Raw genomic sequence first — 25,497 nt, forward strand, 5'->3', positions numbered from 1 at the left:
TGGCCTGTAATTTTCTTTTTTCTGTGTGATATCTTTGGTTTTTGTGTCAGGGTGATGCTGACCTTGTAGAATGGGTTTGCAAGCATTCCTTTCCCTTCAGCTTTTAGAATAGTTTGAGAAGTAGGGGCATTTACTATTCTTTAAGTGTTTGGTAGAATTCATCTGTGAAGCTCTCTGGTGCTGGACTTTTGTTTGTTGAGAGTTTTTTTTTTTTCTTTTGTTTACTGATTCAGTTTCATTACTGGCAATCAGTCTGTTTGTATTTTCTATTTATTTCTGCTTCAGTCTTGGGAGATTGTATATTTCTAGGAATTTGTCCTTTTCTTCTAGGTTGTCCATTTTATAGTCATGTAATTGTAGTGATCTCTTACGATTCTTTATATTTCTATGGTTTTGATGTAATTTATTGTTTATTTTTAAATGGTGGATAATTTCTTACAGTGTTGTGCTGGTTTCTGCTGTGCTGTAGCATGAGTCAGCTATAAGCCTACATATATCCCCTCCCTGAGCCTCCTCTCACCCCTACCATCCCACCCCTCTAGGTTGTCACAGAGCACCAAGCTGAGCTCCCTGTGTTTATAGCAGCTTCCCACTAGGTATCTGTTTTGCACGTAGTAAGGCATTGGAGAAGGAAATGGCAACCCACTCCAGTATTCTTGCCTGGAGAATCCCAGGGACAGAGGAGCCTAGTGGGCTGCCGTCTATGGGGTCGCAGAGTCGGACACAACTGAAGCGACTTAGCAGCAGCAGCAGTGTATATATGTCAATGCTACTTTTTCAGTTTGTTCCTTCACCTTCCTCTCCATGTCCACAAATTTGTTCTCTACAGCTCCATCTCTATTCCTGCTCTGCAGATAGGTTCATCAATAATGTTTTTATAGATTTCATATATATGTGATAGTATATATTTGTTTTACTCTTTTCTGACTTACTTCACTCTGTAAAACAGGCTCTAGGTTCATCCACCTCAATACAACTGAGTCAAATTTTGCTACTGTCTCATTTAATGTTTTTTACATCATATTTTGCATCTTTTTGTTTTGTTTATCTCTATGTATACTTACGGTAGACATAGATAATTTTACTATTCCTACTAGTTTTTTAAGTGGGTGATCTGCTACTCTCATTTGCTTTTACCAATGATCTTTTCCTTTCATAAATTTTGTTTTCTGGTTGTGGGCTTCTTTTTTTCCACTTAGAGAAGTCTCTCCAACATTTTTTTAATAGCTAGTTTAGTGGTGCAGAACTCTTTTTAGGTTTTGCTTGTCTGTAAAACTCTTATCCCTCCTTCAAATGAATGATAACCTTACTGGATAGACTATTTTTTCCTTTCAGCATTTTGAATGGATCCCACTATTCCCTGGTATTCTGCAAAATTTAATATGGAAAAGTCAGCTGACAGACTTATGGGAATACCTTTGTATATAACTATTGCTTCTTTTTTGCTTTAATATTCTCTCTTAATCTTCAAGTTTTGTCATTTTAATTACAATTTGTCTTTTTACGGACCTCTCTTTATTGATCTTGTTTGAGACTTTGTACTTCTTGGACCTGGATATCTATTCCTTTCCAAGTTTAGGGAATTTTTCAGCTATTATCACTTCAAATAATTTGTCTACCATTCTCTCTCTTTTCCTTTTTGGATCTCTATATGAAAATGTTAGTATGCTTGATGTTGTCTGGGAGTTCTCATATTTTAAAATTTCTTTTCCTCTGTTTGTTCAGCTTGTGTGATTTTCATCACACTGTTTTCTAGTTCACTGATCTATTCCTCTATATCATTTAATCTACTGTTGATTATTTGTATATAATTTTAATTTTGGTTTTTGTATCCTGTTTCAACTCTGTTTTATTCTTCTTTATATTTTCTAGCTTTTTGATAAACTCACTATATTCATCATTCTTCTCCTGAGTTTGTTGAGGATCTTTATGATCATTACCTTGAGCTGATGTCTGATAGATTGCTTATCTCCATTTGGCTAATTCTTCTTCTGAGATTTTATCTTGTTCCTTCATTTGGAGCATATTCCTGTGTTGCCTCATTTTGCATAATTCTTTGTTTTTGTTTGTAGATTGAGTTTGATTATGTTTCCTAATCTTAGAGGAGTGTCCTTATAGTACACTCCTTTCTGGTTAACAGAGCTGTATGATCTAGTGGTGCCCTCTGCATGGTCTGAGTGGGCCATTGAATGTTGTGGTGCTGTGTAGATGGGGCCCATTTCTGGTGGGTTAGCTGCTGAGACCTCCTTGTGTAGAGGCTGCTGGTCATTGGCGCTCAAGACAGGGTCGTAGTATGGCTGACTGCACAGACTAGGGGTTTCTGGAACTGGTTCCATCCCACGGGTAAGTGGAGCTGTGTCTTGGCATGGCTGACTTAAGGTCTGGGAGGTCTTGGGGCAGTTTACTGCAGACACAGGGTTTTGGAGCTGGAGTTAACGTGCTGCTTGGTAGTGTAAGGTCCCTGGGTAGCTGGCTGTGAGCCTGGGAGTCCCAGGGCAGCTGACTATGGGCCCTGGGGATTTTCAGTTCTGGTGCCTACCTGCTGGTAAGCACAGCTGATTCTTAGTGCTAATTGGATAGATGCAGAACCCCAAAATGGCACTTGCCAGTACCAATGTCCTCGTGGTAAAATATGCTACCTCAAATGGCTGTCAGCAGCATCTTCTGGAGAGAGACTCTCCCAAGGGGGGTCCCAGTGCCTTCTGTCTCCCTGAGAGACTCTCCAAGATAGCAAGTGGGTCTGATCCAGACTCTTCTAAACCTATTGCATGCTGGGTTTCCAAGTGTATGAGACTTTTCATGGGCTCTTTAAAAGTGAAGTCTTTGGTTCCTGTAGCCCTCTTGCTCTCTCATTGTGCAAGCCCTGCTGGATTTTAAAGCCCGATGTTCTAGGGGCTCAAGCCCAGCACCTCCAGGTTTGAGGGATTAATGAGGTGCTTGGACCCCTTGATTCATAGGGAGAACTTCTATAAATAACCTCTCTGATTATCCTCTTGTTTATTGGTTGCTTATCTGGTAGTGTGGGTGTTCACTATATCACATTCCCCATCCTTCCTGTCATCTCATGTAGTTCCTTCTTTATATCTTTACTTGTGGAATATCTTTTCTGCTAGTTTTCAGATCATTTTCATAGATCGTTGCACTGTAAGTAGTTATAATTTTGGTGTGCTCATGGGAGGAAGTGAGTTCAGGGTCTTCCCTGAGAAGAATCTTCTGTGCAATCTTGATCACTCCCTGGGTTGATTCTTACTATGGTGCCTCAGGATTGGTTACATTTGAAATTAACCTTGATTTCTTTGTTCAGACTCAATTATCTGGTCTTTCTGACTTCATACTTCTTTGTTCTTGGTTCCCAGCCATGTTAACTTTCCTCGGATCCCTTTGAATAGTCCTTGGAGTTCTGCCTTATGAGAATAGTAAGAACTTAAGCAGCTCATTCACCAGTCTCCATTGAAAGACACTTGGGAACATTGCATAGGAAGGGCTGGGTATAGTTTAGGAAAATAATTGGTTTGGTGGCCAGCAAAACTGGGTTTTGTCATGGTGGTTCCCAGGTCAAGGTTCAAAGATCTTGTGTGACATTTTATTCATTTAATTAATTAGTTAATAAAATTAGTATTTATTGAGCCTTAGACACCTGAGCTACATCAGATAAATAGAAATCCCTGGCTCATGAAGCTTTTACTCTAGTGGGAAAGATAAGTAAAAAGGCTAATCGATATATGATATGTGAACCTTGACTGTATTACAAAGAATGTGAAGCCAAAAAAAAAAATATGAAGCAAAGAAAGAGTATGCATGTTGGTGTTCAGAGGTGACGAAATTGTGATTAGGCAGTGAGGAAACAAGGTGACTGTTGAAGTGAAGGCCTGAAGAAAGTTGCTCTTTGTTATTGGTCTTTTATAACAGATAATTTATTGCTAAAATGGTGTAGAAGAGGTCCTGAGTATTGTGTAGAGAGCTGGTAAATGAGATGTGTAAAATGTTCTATAAACTCTAAAGTGACTCCATGCTGTAATTTTTTCTCCAAGGTGTACTGTATGAGGAAATTTCTGTTCTTAATTTTCAAATCTCAAATTCAGTTCATGTCCAAGACAGTGATTGTTAAAGTGTGGTCTCTGGACCAGCAACATCATTTGGGAACTTTTTAAAAATGTAAGTTCTAGGGCCCCATACAGACCCAATGAGTCATAAACTGTGTAGTTAAAACTCAGCAATCTGTTTTAACAGGTCCCTGAGAGAATTCTTGTGTACTCTGAAGTGTGGGAACTGCTGATCTAAAATAACTTCTATGATGTAAATTATTTCCTTAGTTAGAATTTAGCCATTTTAGGAGGAGCTATTAAAGCTTTTGATTTGACTGAGCAAAATAATCAAATTATTCTTTTTTTAATTGATTGATTAAAAATCAGTAACATTTTTTTATTGGACTAGCATTTGTTTATACTAAGTTTTATGTGTACAGCATTTTATTTTTACTTATGTATACACTGCAGTGTGCTCACTACCAAAAATTTAGTTTCCATTTATCACCATACTGTTCATCCCCTTTACACACTTCACCCACCTCTATCCCTTTCCCCTCTGGTAACTGCCACTCTGTTTTTGATTGGTTTGTTCATTTATTTTGTTTTTTATATTCTACATGTGAGTGAAATCATACAGTCTTTATCTTTCATCATCTGACTGATTTCATTTAGCATAATACCATCAGGGTCCATCCGTTGGTGCAAATGACAAGGTTTCATCTTTTTTCATGACTGAGTAGTATTGTACCATATATGTATGTCATACCTTCTTTATGCATTCATTGGCTAATGGTCACTTAGGTTGTTTCTGTATCTTGGATATTATAAATAATACTATGAAGAACATAAGGGTACATATATCTTTTCAAATTAGTGGTATTTTCATGTTTTTTTAAATATAAATATCCAGAAGTGGGATATCTGGATCATGTGGTAGTTCTGTTCCTAGTTTTTTAAGGAATCTCTATACTGTTTTCCATAGCAACTGTACCATTTTTCATTACCTTTTATCCACTTCCTCACCAACACTTGAATAACCAACTTCATATTTTGATGATTTTTTAGATTTTGAAAAAGTATGAGTTTTCAGATTTTGTCAGTAATTTAGAATACATATATTACTTCTACTTATGAGTTTTGTCTGATCTTTTCTTTTATTCTCAATTTCAGATTAACTAATTTTTTAAAAAATAGTATTTAAAGTTCTGTCAGTTTCATTCCTCCCACCTTCAATATTAAAATATAGTTTATAATGTTGGAATTGATATTTATATGGAGGCTTCAAGATAAATGGTATTTATATGGAAACTTTAAGGTATTATGGAAACTTTCAAGACACTGGATTTGCATTTACTGAAGAAAGTTTATTATGAAGAGGAAAATTATTTCATAATCATTTCCCACACATAATGTGAAGTCAATTGTAAAGCAATCTATGTTTCTTAAGCTTTGTTATTATTTTGTGAAAATATGTAGTTATGTTTTATATATTTTTTATTAGTGCTTTTCATAACTTTGTGTATCATAGCACAGATAGAAATGATAATGTTTGCATGGTCCACTGGAGTAAGTGGAGAAGGCTGAGGGCAACCCAACCTGGTTTCAGCCTTACTTCCTCCATCCCTTAAGAGCTGATAGGATCTTCACTCATCTATAACTTATTCCCAGGTCACCAGTGAGCCTCTGCTCTACATCAGTTCAGTTATTTTGTGAAGTTGTTTTATAATTAGAATGAAATTTAGTTTTCATTCTTATGTTGGAGGCCATTATGTAAAAATGTGTTTCTTCAAAAATATTCTTTTCACAGAATGGTAATCACATTCCCCTAGTTTTCTCTGTGAATGAAACTTTCACACTAAAACCTCAAATGGTTAATAAATAGGAAAACATTGGAAATAATATATATTTTAAAGAAAAAAATTAATGATATTTAAGTTGTCTGCTACTGCTAAGTCACTTCAGTCGTGTCCGACTCTGTGTGACCCCATGGACGGCAGCCCACCAGGCTCCGCCATCCCTGGTATTCTCCAGGCAAGAACACTGGAGTGGGTTGCCATTTCCTTCTCCAATGCATGAAAGTGAAAAGTGAAAGTGAAGTTGCTCAGTTGTGTCCAACTCTTAGCAACCCCATGGACTGCAGCCTACCAGGCTTCTCCATCCATGGGATTTTCCAGGCAAGAGTACTGGAGTGGGGTGCCATCGCCTTCTCCGATTTAAGTTGTCAGTGAAATATAAATTAATATATAGTTGTATATACATTCTGATGAACTTTGATTATCTTTAATAGTATTTGTCTTATTGCAAGATTATGACAATGTCCTTTCATTTATTCAAATAACATTTAAAAAATCTTGTAGTTAATTTTAGAAAGATCCTGTTGTCCAAAGGAATATATCTGAATGTGTTGGAGTTAATGCAGAAGCATATGCATTCTCCTGAAGTGGCTGAAAGTGGCTGTAAAATGCTAAATCATCTTTTCGAAGAAAGGTAATAAATATTTATGAATTTATGTAGAATATATAATATTGGACCAGGTAGAATATCAATATTTTGAGCATAATTGTAAGAATAAAAAGAGAAACAAGGCAGTTGAAGATGGAAACATTTTGCAACATAATCTCATGTCAGTAATACATAGACTTATTTTATTTATATATAGAAATATGTTGAAAATTTGCTTTTGTGCTTTATGATTGGTATTGACTGTGTTTTGAAAAATGGTGCTTATATAGCACATAACCTTAAACAGTTTTTAAAATTTTGTTATGTGGAAGATATAAAATATAAAATTAGGATATGGCTTCTAATTGTTGCTCTCTCACAACTAATATTTATCAATATTCATTCATTAGAATTAGCTTTGTCTTTTCTTCCTGCTCTCATTCCTTACCTGGGGAAGCATTTTAACACTTTTAGTTCAAGTACAGAGATGTTAAGATTATATGTCTAGTTTGTGGCACAGAGAGACTGTATCATTTATCTGGGGATGGATAATGCAGGTTTGGGGTAGAATGGCAAGTAGTGGTGGGTGGGGAGGGAAGGGGAGTGGAATCTATCTAAAATTTGTTTAAAAGGCTAAAACTGAGTTAATACAGAGGAACATGTATAATATCATATATGAAACGAGTCGCCAGTCCAGGTTCGATGCACGATACTGGATGCTTGGGGCTGGTGCACTGCGACGACCCAGAGGGATGGTATGGGGAGGGAAGAGGGAGAAGGGTTCAGGATGGGGAACACATGTATACCTGTGGCGGATTTATTTTGATATATGGCAAAACCAATACAATATTGTAAAGTTAAAAAATAAAATTAAATTAAATTAAAAAAAAATACAGAGGGTTATCTCCTCCTGAAGGATGTGCTCAGCACATTTTTGTACTTTATTAGGTCAAAGAATGCGAGCTAACTTTGACATAGTCTAAATAAATTTCAAACAGAAAAAGAGCATTAAAAAACTGTCCTGTGTCAAGTGGCACAGATGTTGCAGTAAAAACTGATTTTGAGTCCTGGTTTTCCCACTAATTTGAGTCAACTATTTGATCTCTAAACTTCAGAATCCTCATTGGTGATGAGGAGTAATTATAACAAATTCATAAGTTTTTAGCTTATAATGTAACGATTAAATAAGTTTGAACAAAAGACTTAGGAAAATGGTGCGTTTTAAGCCCCCAATAAAACAACTGTTTTTACTAACAGGTATTAAATATTAATAGGGCTTCCCTGTTGGATCAGATGGTAAAAAATCTGCCTCCTAGGCAGGAGACCCGGGTTTGATCCCTGGACTGGGAAGATCCTCTGGAGAAGGGAATGGCTACCTACTCCAGTATTCTTGCCTGGAGAGTTCCATGGACAGAGTAGCCTGCGGTCTCAGAGAGTCAGAAATGACTGAATGACTCACACTTTCACTTTCAAATATGACTAAGTGAAATGCATGTAGCATGATAAACTGTATGTAATGTGTTTACAGACTTAGAATGAATGGCATTACATTGTTTTTAATGTAAAAATACATTGTTTTTAATGTAATGTAAATGTAATAATTTAATATAATTTAATAAGTCCAGCTTATCTATTTATGTTTATATATCATAACTTCAAACAATCTCTCTCTTTTTTAAATGTTGTTCTTGACATTTAAATGAAAAGTTTATGTTAAATTGTGATTGTTTATGGTCCTGTCAGTGTGTGAACCTTTATAAGGAGGGAAAAATACAGTGGAATAATGGACAGTTTAAGATGTTGTAGATTCTGGGCAATTAATCTTTTTGGCTGTTTCCTCATATGTAAAATGCATAAATTTCTAGTTCTGGGGATTCAGAATTGACTATGACAACGTGCCTGCCCCTAAAAATCTCATTTTTAAGCAGATATTTACAATACAGTGTGATAATTCAATGACAGAGATGTGTAAAATCATAAGGTATTGGTGAATCAAGCTAGGGTGACCAAAGGAAAGAGGCTGCAAAGAGGGGATGTGTTTAAACTGGGACTTTAAGATGGTAAAGAGGGACTATATGTCAGTAACCATAGATCCATGCAAAGTGAGGACCCAGATCTGATATGCAGAAGTTTTAGTCAATATGGTACTATGTAAAGGCAAGGGTTGCCTCTATTAAATTTGGTAGGACCTACTGACATCTACATTTATGTTTAGATTAACATACATTTGTGTATATGTTAAATAATAGCTAAAATGCCTTAGAGAAACCAAGACTTTAGTGCAAATAAAACTAATTAAGACTACCATACAAGAAGTCCAGTGGTGTTAATCAGGAACGGGCAGGTAGTTATGCTGTAAACAGCTCTCTGGACTTGGCGGTCAGAGTTTGCATTCCAGCCCTGGCTCTGTCATGTTCCAGTGAAAGGACCTTGATGTTTAACCTCTATCAGCCTAAATTCTCTACCTAGAAAATGCAAATAATACCTTCTTTCCAGGAGTTGTTGCCAGTGACCCTGTACAGATCAAAAGGAGGTTGTTAGTTCCGGGAAACTAAGTAAAAGACTTCCCGATTTACTGTGAATTTAACTTCTTGAGGTCAAAGTTTAACCGAATAAGAATTTAAATTGTGTTTGCTCATATTACTGAGTTCACATAGCCTTTTCTGATAAAATAGTTGTTTTCTTGTACTTGTTTCAAATTGGTGTTTGTATTGGAATCAGGTTGGACTTTTAATAAGCATTTCAATATTATATCTCCAGGAGCACTTCCCTGGATACAATGGCAGCAGTGGTCCCCAAAATAATAACCGTCATGAAAAGTCATGAGACATCGTTATCAGTGCAGCTGGAGGCACTTCGAGCTATGTTACATTTTATAGTTCCAGGTAAGTTACAGAACTGATTGTGGGAAGAGCTGTCATTGTAAATGAATATTTTGACTTTTCATGAAATATCAACTTTCTAGGCAAAAATTAAAGGACTGGTTTCTCCCAACCAAATTCAAATCTTTGCACTAGCCCAAAAATAAAACTAGAGGGAAAATGATGAGATGGAAGAGTCAGATAGATTTACATTAAGATTTAATAAGAAGCATCAATAGTTTATTTACAGAAATATAACTGCAACATAGTGTGGTGCTTCAACTCCAAGGATAGTGTCATCTCTGCTATTTCTTTTGTATTTCTGTTGACATTGCTGAAATCAAGTTTTTTGTTTGTTTTCTGTCTCAATTATAATAATAGCTAACTAATTTTCACACTTCCTCTCTTGCCTCTTTCCAGTCCTTCTTTTACTCTGTGGTTGAATGCATCTTTCTCATATATAACCATGTGGCTTTTACTCATTAACTACAGTAGTGTCCATTGTACCCCATTTACATCCTGCTTACATTTATTATGACTTTATTTGTCCTCCAAACCCATTTAAAAACCTGCTCCTCCTTTCCTTTATCATGTATTTATTAATTGCCTCTTATGTTCTATACATTGTGATAAATGCAAAGGTCTGAAAAACAGGTGAAAAAAAAATAGGATTGTACTACTTATGGGAGCTTAGAGGTAGAGAGACAGATAGTTAATTACCAGACAGTTGAGAGAGCCTGTTACAGGGCTTCCCTGGTAGCTCAGATGGTAAAGAATCCACCTGCAGTGAGGGAGACCTGAGTTCAATCCCTGGCTTGGGAAGATCCTCTGCAAAAGGGCATGGCAATCCACGCCAGTATTTTTGCCTGCAGAATCCCATGGGCAGAGGAGTCTGGCAGGCTACAGTCCATGGGGTCACAAAGAGTTGGACATGACTGAGCAACTTTCACTTTCACATTATAAAAGTCCATGAAAATATTGATGGAAGCCCAAATAGTTTATTCAAAAGAGTATGTGAGAAATTGTGATGTTTGCAGTTGACAGATGAGTAAGGCTGACCTGGTAAAAAGGCCAGGAGGGACATTTCAAGCAGAAAGAGAAAGAACACATGGTCTGGGATGAGTGGAGCATGGTGTTGAGAGCAGGGGGTGAATGTGCAAAGGTGGGCAGAGGCTGAGAGGGAAGGGCCTTGAACAGAAGGCTGAGCAGTTTGTGCTTTATTTAATGCAAGTCAATTTAAAAAATTTATTAAAGGTGTTTGAAAGTTGCAGTGTCATAACTAAAGCTGCCATTTATAACAGCAGTAGTATATGTGGAGCATGATTGGCAGGGGAGAGCCTCCTGCAAGGAGACTAGGCTGGAGGCTGGGATGCCCAGATGAGACATAGTGGGAGCCCAGCCAAGAAAGCATGAGAGGATTCATGTGGGAGGTGATTAGGAGGCACCTTTGATGTGATTTTCTGACTACTGAATATCAGGGATGTTATTATTATTTTGCTCTGTTAGAGTCCCAGTACTTTTGAAGTTCATTTTTTTGGTCCTTTTAAATGAAATCTTCCTAAACCTACCATTTTCTGTAGTCATATTGGTATTTATATTTCTGAGTATAAGAGTATAGAATTTTTCAAGGAAAGGGCTTTCTTTAGTCATGTCTTTGTTTTTAAATCCCTTGGAAACTTGGACAAAAATTCAGTAAATTTTGAATTGAATCATGTCCCATTCAAATTGTCAAACAACTTTTGAGATATAATTTAACGGACATAATTTTGCTTGGATATTATTGAGAGTTTTAAAAAATTTTATAGATTGTAAAAAGCAAACAAAATCCTTTTGATTGTCGTTAAAGATGTCAACCTTATTCTTCTGAGAGTGGATCTGAGTTTTAAAGATAACCAAAAGACATTCCGAATTGTCTGTTAATAAAATAATACTCTTTTAGTTAAGAAGTAAGTTTTGAATATAGAATTTTTTTTATTGTTCTGAGATGATCCTGAAGTGACATTGATAGTAATAATTTAGATGTATGAAATGATGTATTTAAATGATAAATCAGAGTTTTATAATGTTTTTAGGTATATTAAACAGGTGCCCTTGGAAATAATATTATAAATTCATGGTGATACTTTATATATGAAAATATATATTAATAGACATACCTTATAAGCATCCATTTCCAGTTCAGAGTTCAGTCGTGTCCCACTCTTTGTGACCCCATGAATTGCAGCACGCCAGGCCTCCCTGTCCATCACCAACTCCCGGAGCCTACTCAAACTCATGTCCATCGAGTCGATGATGCCATCCAGCCATCTCAGCCTCTGTCGTCCCCTTCTCCTTCCGCCCCCAATCCCTCCCAGCATCAGGGTCTTTTCCAATGAGTCAACTCTTCGCATGAGGTGGCCAAAGTATTGGAGTTTCAGCCTCAGCATCAGTCCTTCCAAGGAACACCCAGGACTGATCTCCTTTAGAATGGACTGGTTGGATCTCCTTGCAGTCCAAGGGACTCTCAAGAGTCTTCTCCAACACCACAGTTCAAAAGCATCAATTCTTCAGTGCTCAGCTTTCTTCACAGTCCAACTCTCACATCCATACATGACCACTGGAAAAACCATAGCCTTGACTAGACGAATCTTTGTTGGCAAAGTAATGTCTCTGCTTTTGAATATGCTATCTAGGTTGGTCATAACTTTCCTTCCAAGGAATATGCGTCTTTTAATTTCATGGCTGCAGTCACCATCTGCAGTGATTTTGGAGCCCCCAAAAATAAAGTCAGCCACTGTTTCCCCATCTATTTCCCATGAAATGATGGGACCAGATGCAGTGATATTTGTTTTCTGAATATTGAGCTTTAAGCCAACTTTTTCACTCTCCACTTTCACTTTCATCAAGAGGCTCTTTAGTTCCTCTTCACTTTCTGCCGTAATGGTGGTGTCATCTGCATATCTGAGGTTATTGATATTTCTCCCGGCAATCTTCATTCCAGCTTGTGCTTCTTCCAGCCCAGCGTTTCACATGATGTACTCTGCATAGAAGTTAAATAAGCAGGGTGACGATATACAGCCTTGACGTACTCCTTTTCCTATTTGGAACCAGTCTGTTGTTCCATGTCCAGTTCTAACTGTTGTTTCCTGACTACATATAGATTTCTCAGGAGGCAGGTCAGGTGGTCTGGTATTCCCATCTCTTTCAGAATTTTCCACAGTTTATTGTGATCCACATAGTCAAAGGCTTTGGCATAGTCAATCAACTATGCTTATAAGGTCTATTTCTGCTTTATTGACCTTATAAGCATATCAACATATAAATGCATTTCTCTATTAGGTAAAGGCTTAATCATCTGCTTCACTCTGTGGTAACATACTGTATTACCATAGCACACCACACAAATAACAATATTCTATCATGCTGTAATTTATGCCATACTATACCATCCTGTAGTTAGGGATTGGGAATATCCCCTGGAGGAGGACGTGGCAATCCACTGTAGTCTTCTTGCTTGGAGAATCTCATGGACATAGGAGCCTGGCGGGCTGTAGTCCATAGGGTCGCACAGAGTCGGACACGACTGAAACAACTGAGCATATACCATCCTATAGCATACGATTCAGTATGTCAGTGAGTAACTATAATATCAGTACCCCAGTAGTTTTAAGTTTGAATATGATTATGGTTTTGACATGTTAAGTTGAAGTAGGTACTTATAAGATGTTTAGATGTACATGTATACAATTATTAACTAAACCATATTCAAACTATTAATTGTAACAGATGTGCATTATAGCAAATTTGTGTAATTTAGTATCTAATTCAGGAGCACATATTGCATCTAGTATTATGTCACTTAAATTGCTTTCAATCTGGTACTGTTCACTTCCTCCTTTTTTATAACAATAACTTATTGAAGTGATTGAGCCTAAAGACCTACTTATTTTAATAAATATCATTTGACTTGTTCCTTCTTGTCTTGTGTCAGTTCTAGAGAAAATTGCAAAATTCTTTAGGAAAGGACATATGCATATTGGGAAGTGTATAGAGGAAAGTGATTATGAATATAAAGTCAAACAGTAGGAGAAACTGAATTTGTTTACTTTTGCAGAGGAGATAATTCAAGAGGTTATGAAAATATTAAAACCCATTCATTTATATTTAGTTAATAACAAATGTTTAAGGCATTATTCAAAGTACTTCATATAAAATTTTAAAATTCTCATAGCAACCCATCAGTCAGATTCTACCCGCTTCTCCCCCACCTCGCCCCCATTTTACCAATGACGAAACTGAGACATAAGATACAAAGATTTTAAGGTCACAGCTTATATAATGGAAGGTTTTCACCCAAGGCAGCGTGAGTTAGGGGCTTTCCAGGTGGTGCTAGTGTAAAGAACCTGCCTGCCAATGCAGGAGACTTAAGAGACGTGGGTTCGATCCCTGGGTTGGGAAGATCTCCTGGAGGAGGGCATGGCAACACACTCCAGTATTCTTGCCTCGAGAGTCCCATGGACAGCGGAGCCTGGGAGACTACAGTCCTTGGGGGTCCCAGAGAGTCAGACACTACTGAAGCGACTTAGCACTGAATCAGAATGGCTGCTTTCTAAAGACACATTTGTGCAACAAGTGGCTATTGAACTGCTGTTATACCTAAAGAACTGTGCTTGGAACTCTTGGTAATCTGGAGATGATTAGGTTATGGATCCCCTCTTCAAAAAGTTTGCAGTTCAAGCAGTTTAAAGGGCTATTATCTGGTAAGGAAATTATATCGATTCTGGATAGTAGAACCTCAAGTGATATGGCAAAGACCAGAGATGAAATTTTGGGAGTGTTCATTTGGTCTTAATGTAAGAAAGACAGTTAGTAAGACTCCTTACATTTGGTATGAAGCTTTTACATTTCAACAGGACTGCTTTTAATGGTTACATCTCCTTGTGATATAATAGGCAGCTTTAGAAATTAATGTGGTCTTGGTCACTGAAAATGAGACACTAAGAGTTTAACTGGCTTGTCCAAGGTCATACAGCTGTAGTGAATGTCAGGACCTATTTGAATAAATTTTAAAATGAGCACTGAATGTTCCAGGAGGGTGAAAGTTATGCCTGTCAGATTCATTGTGATATTCTCAGCATGCGGCAAAATCCTTTGCATGTATTGTTGGCATTCAAATTTTTGTTAAGTAAATGAAAACTTATATGCAGCCAACTTATAACTTTTATTAATACAAATTACTGAAATGAAAGATTATGAGGTATTGTTTATTTATAATTATTTCTATAGTCATAGATTTTAGAAATGTTACTCACAATTATTTTACTTACATGTTCTGTTATATGTTCTATTATACCTACATGTTCTATTATATATTTAATATTTAAATATTAAATATGTTCAATATTTTTTGACTTCCTGTTTTTCAACCATTTTGGGATAGTTCAGCTATAATGTAGCTTAATAAAGTATGTTTCTTTAAGTTATTTAATACTTTTATACAGCCTTAGAGGACTTTTGATAAAACTACATGTTCTTTACCATCATAATGCTGAATTTTCCACTGTTATTCCTGCTACTCTCTTATGTCTACCTTTCATATCTGACGTTTTTATGTTAGAGTCCAAATAACTTTGAACTTTTTTCAAATTGTCCACCATTGCATAAAAATCTAGCTTCTTGTAGTAAGTACAGACTATTTGTTAATACACAAAAAAGAGATTGTTGGTTCCATAAAATTGCTCCACCATAGTAACTTCTTGCTACTTTAAATTCAGTAAACATCCACATACAGTGTATTTATTTTATATTCAGTGATGAACAATTTTAAAAAAATTTCTTAAACTTTAGAGTTATTTCTTTGATAAAGAACCATGTATTAGAAAAATGTACAATGTATGTATTGTTGGGTTAATTATAATCATTCCTAATAAATGACATTCTATTCAGCCTAAATCTTTTATGAGAAAATGATTTGTATTTATTTTGTATTTAGGCATCCCGGAAGAATACAGGGAAGATACTGAATATCAGCATAAGCTAAATATGATTGAAAAGCAGTGTTTCAGGAATGATATTCACAAATTGGTCCTGGCAGCTTTGAACAGGGTATGTATAATATAAGATTCTGCCTTTATACTCTTAACTAGAATATGAAATTTGGGGCTGTATGGGGGCTTTTATTAGCTAAGCTTCCCATGTTCTGTTTACTATGATAGTAAGAAGTTATCTGTTTAGAAACATAAGATGATAGTAGGGATGTAAGAGGGTGAAAAGATGTACCATTCCAGCTAAGAGAAGCGCGCTGTCATTTACAGATTTTGACAGGCTCTTTTGATAAATCCATTTGAGTCAATTTAGTCAGAGAGAGAACTCTGGATGTTCACCTTAACCTCATGAGTGATGTCAGGAGCCATGGCTGCTGTTTTCTCTTTCTGTCTTCCTGGTCTTTCTTTTCTGGTCCCATGCTGAAAGATTCAGTCCATGAAGACACACAGGGAGCAACATTGAAGTTTTTTTTTTTTTTCATTCCCTGTGCTTTTTTGTATTGTACTCCTTAGAGATAACCTATGAAATAGCTCAGTGTTCATTGTTTCTTCCTAGTATTAGGCATTTACAAATACTGGGTTTCCCTGCTGGCTCAGCAGTTAAGAATCTGCCTGTGATACAGGAGATGAAGGAGACATGCATTTGATCCCTGGATTGGGAAGATTCCCTGGAGAAGGAAATGGTAACCCACTTCAGTGTTCTTGCTGTGAAAATCCCGTGGACAGAGGAGCCTGGCGGGCTATAGTCTGTGGGGTTGCAAAGAGTTGGACACGACTTAGCAACTGAGCATGCACATAACTATGTACATTTGCAAAGATGTACTATAATTAATAAATTAATAATCATACTAAGTCTGAAAAAAGAGAAGAGGAGAATTATGTTTATGTTGTGCAATGCAAAAGGTATTGATGGAATTAAGATGGCTTGGAAGTTTAACATAAGATGAATTGGTTCTTTATAAAAGATATAAAGATAAAGATGTAAAGATTAGGTTAATGTTTTTATGAAAGGAAAATGTAGTCAAAGTAATTAATGGACATAATTCCTTCTGATTTAGTGTACTTTGAAAAATGTCACAAATTAAATAGAAGAGCCTGCAGAGAGATCTTCAAACATTCATTTTAAACTGAACTTTATAATGTAATTATCTGATATATTTGAGTCATTTTTACTCAGACTTTAATATGATCCTTGAATATAGCTTTGGGTTGAATTTAATTCCAGAAATACTTGATGAAAATAAGAATGTGGAAGGAACTGTGTTAGGCACTGGGAAGACAGAAATGAATATGCTTTGTATCCTTCTGTAATGGATCTCATAATCTGGCTGGGGAAGTAACAGCCATGCATAAAACAGAAAACAACACGAAATGGTTGGGTGTTAGCACTTATGAGCTGCACTGGTTTTATGAATAGTACTTTAGGTACGGTAAATTACGTCTGACTCTTGGGACCCCGTGGACTGTAGCCTACTGGGCTTCTCGGTCTATGGGATTTGCTAGGTAGGAATACAGGAGTGGGTTGCCATTTCCTTCTCCAGGGGATCTTCCCAACCCAGGGATTGAACCCGGGTCTCCTGCATTGCAGGCAGATTCTACCAACTGAGCCAACAGAGAAGCTCAGTACTAGAGGAAAGAATAGTTAATTTTATTCGTGATGTGTGTTGGTGAAAAGCAAGTGATACCAGAAAAGCCTTTTGGTAACTTTGATTCTGGTTATGTCATCTTTCCTAACATTATTGAATACAGGTATGATAGAATGGAAGGAGTTGCCAGTCAAGGGAGAAGTATTGTACTTACTGCCATCAGTACTGTGATGCCAAGAAAGTCACCGTGCTCCTAGGTCTTACTTTCTTTTGCTATATAATCCCAGGAGAAGTGGTTGAGAACCTCCTTGTTGTTGTTTAGTCACTGAGTTGTGTCCGACTCTTTGTGACCCTATGTGGTTATAGCCCACTAGACTACTTTCTCCTTGGGATTCTCCAGGCAAAAATACTGGAGTGGGTTGCCACTTCCTTCTCCAGGGGATCTTCTTAACCCAGGGATTAAACCAGGGTCTCCTGGATGGCAGGTGGATTCTTTACTGCTGTGAGTCACCAGGGAAACCCGAGAACCTCCCTACCCCTTTCTTTATTTTCCATGCCACACCTGGGTAATGACACAGCATCTCACTAAATAGTGACTGCTATTTGTGGGCAAGGAATTAAGGTCATGGGGAAGCAGAAGTGGTACTGTTTTATTTTTAAAAATCTCCCCTGTGTAATTCCCCTAAATCTTTTCCATGGTTGAGAAAAAAAATGCTCTAAAAGATGAATGTATTTTTTTCTTTTTTTTTTTAGTTCTAAAATCCCGTAATTCCTGTGGCGGATTCATTTTGATATTTGGCAAAACTAATATAATTATGTAAAGTTTAAAAACAAAATAAAATTAAAAAATAAAATAAAATAAAATAAAATAAAATCCCGTAATTGCATGTGTCACTCTGAATAAATATCACAAGGCATCAGAGATTTTGGATCCAAATACTGTTGATGCAGTAAAATAAATTGCAATTAAAAATAAGCCTTTTCTTGGATAGCAAACTTCCAAATAAGGTAGAATTTGTGATTCAACTAAGATTTACAATGAAAAAATTATTAAAAGTATTTATTAAAGTGAATCAATGTCTGGAGGTATATATAAGTCCAGTAACATTCAGACTGAAGTTAAATCTGCCTGAAATATTAACATTGCATTTATTCTTGATCCTTTTAGCTTTTTCTACACATGAAAACTTCAGTTATCTGTTCCAGAGAGATCTATTTACCCAGTACTGTCTCTGGAGAACACAGTAGAAAATAGAGCTCTCAGCATTTTGGTCACATCTGTGCTTTGTGTGCAGTGGCACTGCTGCTGTCTTAAGTCAGGAAACTTACGAAGTCAGACCAATCTTCTCATTAAATGTACACAAATCAAAGAGCTTGTGTGCTTCTCAAAAACCGTAAAGCAAAATGTACTCAGTTTAAATACTGAAGATACTTATTTCAATTGTGATTAATATATAGTGAAAGCAAGAGCTGATTTGTGAAAGCCACAGCAATAACAAAAACAAAGAGAAATTACATAGCACTTCCCTGGTGGCTCAGACGATAAAGCATCTGTCTACAATGTGGGACACCCGGGTTCAATCCCTGGGTTGGGAAGATCTCCTGGAGAAGGGAATGGCAGCCCACTCCAGTATTCTTCCCCCCCCCCCCCAACCAAAAAAAGGGGCTTAAAGAAATACTGGGCTTCCCTTGTGGCTCAGCTGGTAAAGAATCCGCCTGCAATGCAGGAGACCTGGGTTCGACCCCTGGGTTGGGAAGATCCCCTGGAGAAGGGAAAGGCTACCCACTCCAGTATTCTTGCCTGGAGAATTCCATGGACTACACAGTCAGTGGGGTCGCAAACAGTCGGACACAACTGAGCGACTTTCATTTTCACTTTGGGCTTCCCTGGTGGCTCAGAGGGTAGAGCGTCTGCCTGCAATGCAGGAGACCCAGGTTTGATCCCTGGGTTGGGAAGATCCCTTGGAGAAAGAAATGGCAACCCACTCCAATACTCTTGCCTGGAAAATCCCATGGACAGAGGAGCCTGGTGGGCTACAGTCCATGGGGTCACAAAGAGTCGGACACAACTGAGCGACGTCACTTTCACTTCTAAGGTAAATAAAAATTTATAGAACTACTCCAAAGAAGACTCTGAAACTCAACTGGGAGTACAAAAAAAGAGTTAAGCATAGGAAAATGTATACCCTCTGTTTTGATAAAATTACTAATTTTTAAAAAATGAAAATTTATCTACATTTATGAATCCTTATAAAAATAAGAATGATATTTTCTGGAACTAGGTAAGTTAATGTAAAAATTTGAGAAAATTAATTAGATAATTACATGAATAATCAAGATAATTTGGAAAAAGAAGATAATTAGTATGGCCTAACTCTAGTATTAATAGATTATCAAATGTATTATAAAACTTTAGTGATTATACTGGTGTGACATTGGCACTAGCGATAGATCAGTATCACATAATGGTGATTTAGGAGATAGACTCAAATGCAAATGTTCAATTAGTGTATGGTTTCCCAACCACCACAAGGAAAAATAGATTGCTCAGGAACTTGTACTGAATCAGCTAATTCTCTGGCCATCTGGAGAAAGCAAAGGAAGCTGCGTATTTACATTAAAAAATCAAATCTCACGTGAATGAGATTTAAAAGTAAAAATGAATCTGGCATAGATTCTCAATCAGGGAAGAATGCTGGAGTGGGTAGCCATTCCCTTCTCCAGGGACTCTTACCGACCCAGAGCTCAAACCTGGGTCTCCCACATTGCAGGCAGATTCTTTACTGTCTGAGCTGCCAAGGAAGCCCACAATCATTATTAAAGAAATGTAAAAACAAAACAAAACAAAAACCTTGTTGGAGGAAATTTAATAATACTCATCTACATTATTACTCATCATCTGGTTTTCTGACCAGCTATTCCACTCTAAGAATTTATAATATAGATATGCGTATACATGTGCACAAAGTTTTTTAACAAGACTATTTATTGTGGCATTATTTGTAGTAAGAAGAATGTGGCAGCAGACTAAATGCTTACATGGTAATCATTAGTGTTGTTTGCCTCCGTCTGGTGATTCTGGGATTGTATTTATTGGTGCTTTTGTAGTTGGATTGAATCATGTAATGGTTTTGGCCAAAGAGTTGTAAGTAGAGGTTTCATTTGTGATTCTGGACCAAGCATTTAATTGCTGGTGAGGCATCTTATAGAACACTCTCTCAGGCACTGTGACCTGTGATATTTGAGATGGTGGTTGCTCAGTTAGCACAACTCCCAGAGTGGCTATGCTGAGTAGAGGCTCCCTCCTGATCTATAACACATATGAGACATGAATACAAACTGAACCTTTTCTTTTTCCAGTTTATGTAATTTTGAAGTTGTTACTACAGGTTAATTTAGTCTGTCCTGACAATACAATCCTTATCAATAGATCCTAAGAAAATAAATTATAGTATTTTGAAACTGTGTAGCTCTATGTAGGAATTAAAAACAGCTTGGTGAGATTCCTAATGTGTTGCCAAGGAATTATGTACAGTTTTCCATGAATATGACAAATATATTGCCCAGGTAGTCATTTTTTTCCTTCACATATATTAGCACATCATGCATACTTTTGGTGAAACTAGTATATTTTCACTTCTTTATATCTTCTCTCTTCCCTGTATCACTCAGTTAAAGCAGATTATATGGTCTTTAGTTTTATATCTTTAAGTGTATAACGTATTCTAATGTGTATGGCCCCTGGAATCAGGATATCTGTATTTGAATCTGGCTTCACCATCTACAGACTAATGTATTCTGAACAAGTTTTTTAAAGCCTCTGTTACAGTATCTATAATATGGAGATAATAAATGGCTTTTCACTTAGGGTTATTATGAAGAATTTTATTATATAATTCATGCCATGTACTCTATGCAATGCCTGGTACATGGTGTACAGTCAGTAAATGTTAGTTAATATTATTACTATTAGATTCAAAACTATCTTTTGACTTGTGGCTATAAAAGATGAGAAAATTGAAGTATTCACACCATCTTCCTATTTTTACCTATTTTCTAACCAACTTTTGTTAAATACATTAATTCTACATTGACAAGTTTTAAAATATTTATATTCAATTCTATAACCATACTTAATAAGATGTTTTCATCTTCTTCCTACAGTCATGTGGATTCAGTGTTCACTGCAAGCTCTTTTGCTACAGTTCTTCCATTTATTTTTTAGTTGTCTGTTTCTTTTAAAAAAAGATTCATTTCCTGAACATTTTGTGTTGTCTGTATATTTGGACTCTTGAAAAAACAGTTTGGTTGATTGCAAAGTATTGGGGTTTTGTTTTCTTTTCTTTGAAAGCCTTTTTGGCTTTTCACTGTTTTGTAGTACAGAATGTTTTAGTGGAACAGTCTGAGACCAATTTAATTCTTTTCTCATTTTTAAATGGTTTGGTATTTTTATCTGGATGCCCAAAGGATTCATTTTCTTGGAATATACTTTATTAGGATATATCTCAGTGTTAGTCCTGGACTATGGTATCTTCTTTTTAGCCGTACATTAATTTTTTTCTGGAAAGTTTTTCTGAGTTGCAGTTTGACTTGGCTGGCAGTTAGGAAAGAGACTGGTGTGGGCATTTTCTCTTTGAGTTGGCTAGCTGACTCACTAGAAAAAATATTTTGATTGTTTTTGTAGTCTTTGAAAAAACTTGGGAAATTGTGAAGGATAGTTAACAGGATGTTTCTAATTAATATTTGTAGATGTCCAGCATTGGTACTTTCAAAAATTTCATGTGGACAACACTGGCTAGTAAATTAATTTCAATCCCCATTTGAATAACAGTGTAATGAATCACTGTTTTCAAGACAGAACATTTAGTAAGTAAAAGTCCATTATAGGCTTGTAAATATCATATATACATATATACATAATGATATGTACTTTTCAAATTTATGAAACTGTCAAAATCATATATCACTATTTAAAATCATCAAATAGTTTATTTGAACTCCATCACATATAATAATGTGATACTCTGCATTCTCTTTCTACATAGACAGATCATGGGTTTCCTGTCGCTAGTAACCAGGTGCATCATCAAACTGCACCTGAAATAGAGATTAGGGAAGCTCAAGATAGCAGAACCAAGAGTTGAGTAGAAACTTGTTAGAGGTGATGGAATTAAGGACAAGAACAGGTACTTTATAAGTGAAAGTAAAAGTGTTAGTTGCTCAGTTGTGTCTGACTCTTTGCAACCTTATGGACTGTAGCCCATCAAGCTCCTCTGTCCCGGAATTTCCTAGGCAAGAATTCTGGAGTAGGTTGCCATTTCCTTCTCCAGGGGATCTTCCCAACCCTGGGGTGGAACCTGGGTCTCTCACACTACAGGCTGATTCTTTACTGTCTGAGCCATTAGGTACCAATTTGACTTAATTTTAGCATAAAAATAAGCCTATGGGTGCATTTTGAGGTTAAGAGCAGGGTCAGCTACATAACCCAGTACAAGATGAAAATGCAGGACCCGGTGTTTAAAATTATTAAGAATTTCAAGGTGGTGGCTGCAGAGTTTTAAACCAGGTCTGGGGCCCTTCTGAACACAGGGATCTGTGCTACTACACATGTGTGTACTCTTCAAGCTGGCCTCCCTAGGATGCAGAAATGGTGGTACTGTTAATTAAAACAGAAAGTTCAAAATGGCAATCTGAGTTGTCTTTTTTTTTCTTTGAGAAGATAATAAACTTTTAACTTTGAACATCTAAGTTCAAGATACTAGTGTCAAACAAAGGAGAAATATGGACTTAGAACTTAAGAGAGTTTCAGTTCAGTTCAGTCACTCAGTCGTGTCCGACTCTTTGCAACCCCATGAATCGCAGCACGCCAGGCCTCCCTGTCCATCACCAACTCCCTGAATTCACTCAAACTCATGTCCATCGAGACAGTGATGCCATCTAGCCATCTCATCCTCTGTCGTCCCCTTCTCCTCCCGCCCCCAATCCTTTGAGTTATCTGCTCAAAGGTTTCTGTGTCTCAATTCTTTTTTACCAATAACACAGGGATAATAATTGTGTGTCAGCATCATGGGGTGAGTGTGAGGATTAAATGAGTTAATAATTAACTCATTTAAGTGCTTATGTGCCAGACATTCCTTTAAGCACATAAATGAGTTAAGTACTTTTAAGCACTTAAATGAGTTAATACTTAACTCATTTAAGTGCTTAAAAGATTGTCTGGCACATAGCAAATGCTCCTTAGGTTTTGGTTATCCTTGTGGTTGTTGCTATTGTTGTTATGGTGGCTTGAATGTTCGTTCATTCCAAGGCCTAAACTATGCCGCCACTCAGTGTTTACTGCATGGGTGATGATTTATCTCATTTCACCCTCATAACAACACTGCATTATTAGAATCATTTTCGAGGTGAGGAAACCTGGGCAAACACTGAGCCATCCCTCCAGCTTCACTTTGTACCACTTTGAATTTCTTTATGTTCTTGAATAATACCATCTGACTAAATACCACTTCTCAGTAAATGTTATTTCATTCATTTTTAATGGCCCAGAGATTCATGGAACTCTTTAAGTGATGAGACAATTTAAACCCAGATTTAATTGGCTCCAAGCTGATATACTTTTACTACTCAAGGAATTGGTAAGATGGAAATAATGGTGGGGAAAATTGCCAAGGAAGACAAGGATGTGCGTGTCTTGTTGAAATGATAGATGAAATGATATCTGAGCTGAGCAGTTCAGTGTTGGAGGAGGACAATACAAGATGAGAAAATGATGCTTCGGTCCATAACCTATATAAAGAAAGATGCGAATGAAAAACACATGAGAGATATTGAGGGACTAGATTGGGAAATGAATAAAAATCTGTTCAGTGACAATAGGGGGAAGTGAAAAAGGTTGGAAGGCAGTAGGTTTTTGTTGAAGAGGCTACATCAGAATTTGAGGTCTGACTGGAAGGTATTTCAGCTTTATAGTGAAGGTGTTATTTAGTGGCTAAGTGGTTTCTGACTCTTTTTGACCCAGTGGACAGAAGAGTTCTCTGTCCTTCACTATCTCCCAAAGTTTGCTCAAACTCATGTCCATTGAGTCAGTGATGCTATACAACCATCACATCCTGTCACCTCCTTCTCCTCCTGCTGTCTATCTTTCCCAGTATCAGGGTCTTTTCCAGTGAGTCAGTTCTTAACATCAGGTGGCCAAAGGATTGGAGCTTCAGCTTCAGCATCTGTCCTTCTAATGAATATTCAGGGTTGATTTCCTTTGAGAATTGACTGGTTTGGTCTCCTTGCTGTCCAAGGGATTCTCAAGAATCTTCTCTAGCACCACAGTTAGAAAGCATCAATTCTATAGCCCTCAGCCTTCTTTATGTTCCAAGTCTCACATTCATACCAGACTACTGGCAAAACTATAGCTTTGACTATATGGACCTTTGTCAGTGATGTGATGTCTCTGCTTTTTAATAAACTGAAGAGGTTTGTCATAGGTTTCCTTCCAGGGAGCAAGTGTCTTTTAATTTCATGGCTGCAGTCATGGTCCACAGTGATTTTGGATCCAAGAAAATAAAATCTATCTCTGCTTGCACTTCTTCCTTTTCTATTTGCCATGAAGTAATAGGACCAGCATCAGTCCTTCCAAAGAACACCCAGGACTGGTTGGACCTCCTTGCAGTCCAAGGGACTCTCAAGAGTCTTCTCCAACACCACAGTTCAAAAGCATCAATTCTTCAGCGCTCAGCTTTCTTCATAGTCCAACTCTCACATCCATACATGACCACTGGAAAAACCATAGCCTTGACTAGATGGACCTTTGTTGGCAAAGTAATGTCTCTGCTTTTGAATATGCTATCTAGGTTGGTCATAACTTTCCTTCCAAGGAGTAAGTGTCTTTTAATTTCACGGCTGCAATCACCATCTGCAGTGATTTTGTAGCCTCCCAAAATAAAGTCTGACACCATTTCCCTATCTATTTCCCATGAGAGTCAGACTGTGAAGAAAGCTGAGCACCGAAGAATTGATGCTTTTGAACTGTGGTGTTGGAGAAGACTCTGGAGAGCCCCTTGGACTGCAAGGAGGTCCAACCAGTCCATCCTAAAGGAGATCAGTCCTGGGTGTTCATTGGAAGGACTGATGCTAAAGCTGAAACTCCAGTACTTTGGCCACCTCATGCGAAGAGTTGACTCATTGGAAAAGACCCTGATCCTGGGAGTGATTGGGGGTGGGAGGAGAAGGGGACAGCAGAGGATGAGATGGCTGGATGGTACCACCAACTCGATGGATATGAGTTTGAGTGAACTCCAGGAGTTGGTGATGGACAGGGAGGCCTGGTGTGCTGTGATTCATGGGGTCGCAAAGAGTCGGACACGACTGAGTGACTGAACTGAACTGAATGGGACTGGATGCCATGATCTTAATTTTTTGAATGTTGAGTTTCAAGCCACTTTTTTCACTCTCCTATTTTACCCTCATCAAGAGGCTCTTGAGTTCCTCTTCACTTTCTGCCATTAGAGTGGTATCATCTGCATATCTGAGGCTGTTGATATTTCTACAGACAATCTTGATTCCA

The 25,497-nt window shown here is 37.2% G+C and overlaps 1 protein-coding gene and 1 non-coding gene across 4 annotated transcripts in view; both read left to right on the top strand.

Annotated features, from left to right (window-relative positions):
- LRRK2 (leucine rich repeat kinase 2) overlaps positions 1 to 25,497 on the top strand; it is a 206,443-nt gene that overhangs the window by 34,586 nt on the left and 146,360 nt on the right. For all 3 annotated transcript variants that reach the window (XM_055580817.1, XM_055580809.1, XM_055580824.1), the window contains exons 12-14: positions 6,386 to 6,515; positions 9,231 to 9,355; positions 15,303 to 15,415. In XM_055580817.1, coding sequence (XP_055436792.1) covers positions 6,386 to 6,515; positions 9,231 to 9,355; positions 15,303 to 15,415 — 368 coding nt within the window. The remainder of the gene's footprint in view (positions 1 to 6,385; positions 6,516 to 9,230; positions 9,356 to 15,302; positions 15,416 to 25,497) is intronic.
- Positions 18,825 to 18,896, top strand: TRNAC-GCA (transfer RNA cysteine (anticodon GCA)). Its single transcript has one exon. It is a non-coding gene; the product is annotated as a tRNA-Cys (tRNA).

This window comes from Bubalus kerabau, chromosome 1 (assembly GCF_029407905.1).
Source record: "Bubalus kerabau isolate K-KA32 ecotype Philippines breed swamp buffalo chromosome 1, PCC_UOA_SB_1v2, whole genome shotgun sequence".
In the NCBI taxonomy this organism is placed as follows: Eukaryota; Metazoa; Chordata; class Mammalia; order Artiodactyla; family Bovidae; genus Bubalus; species Bubalus kerabau.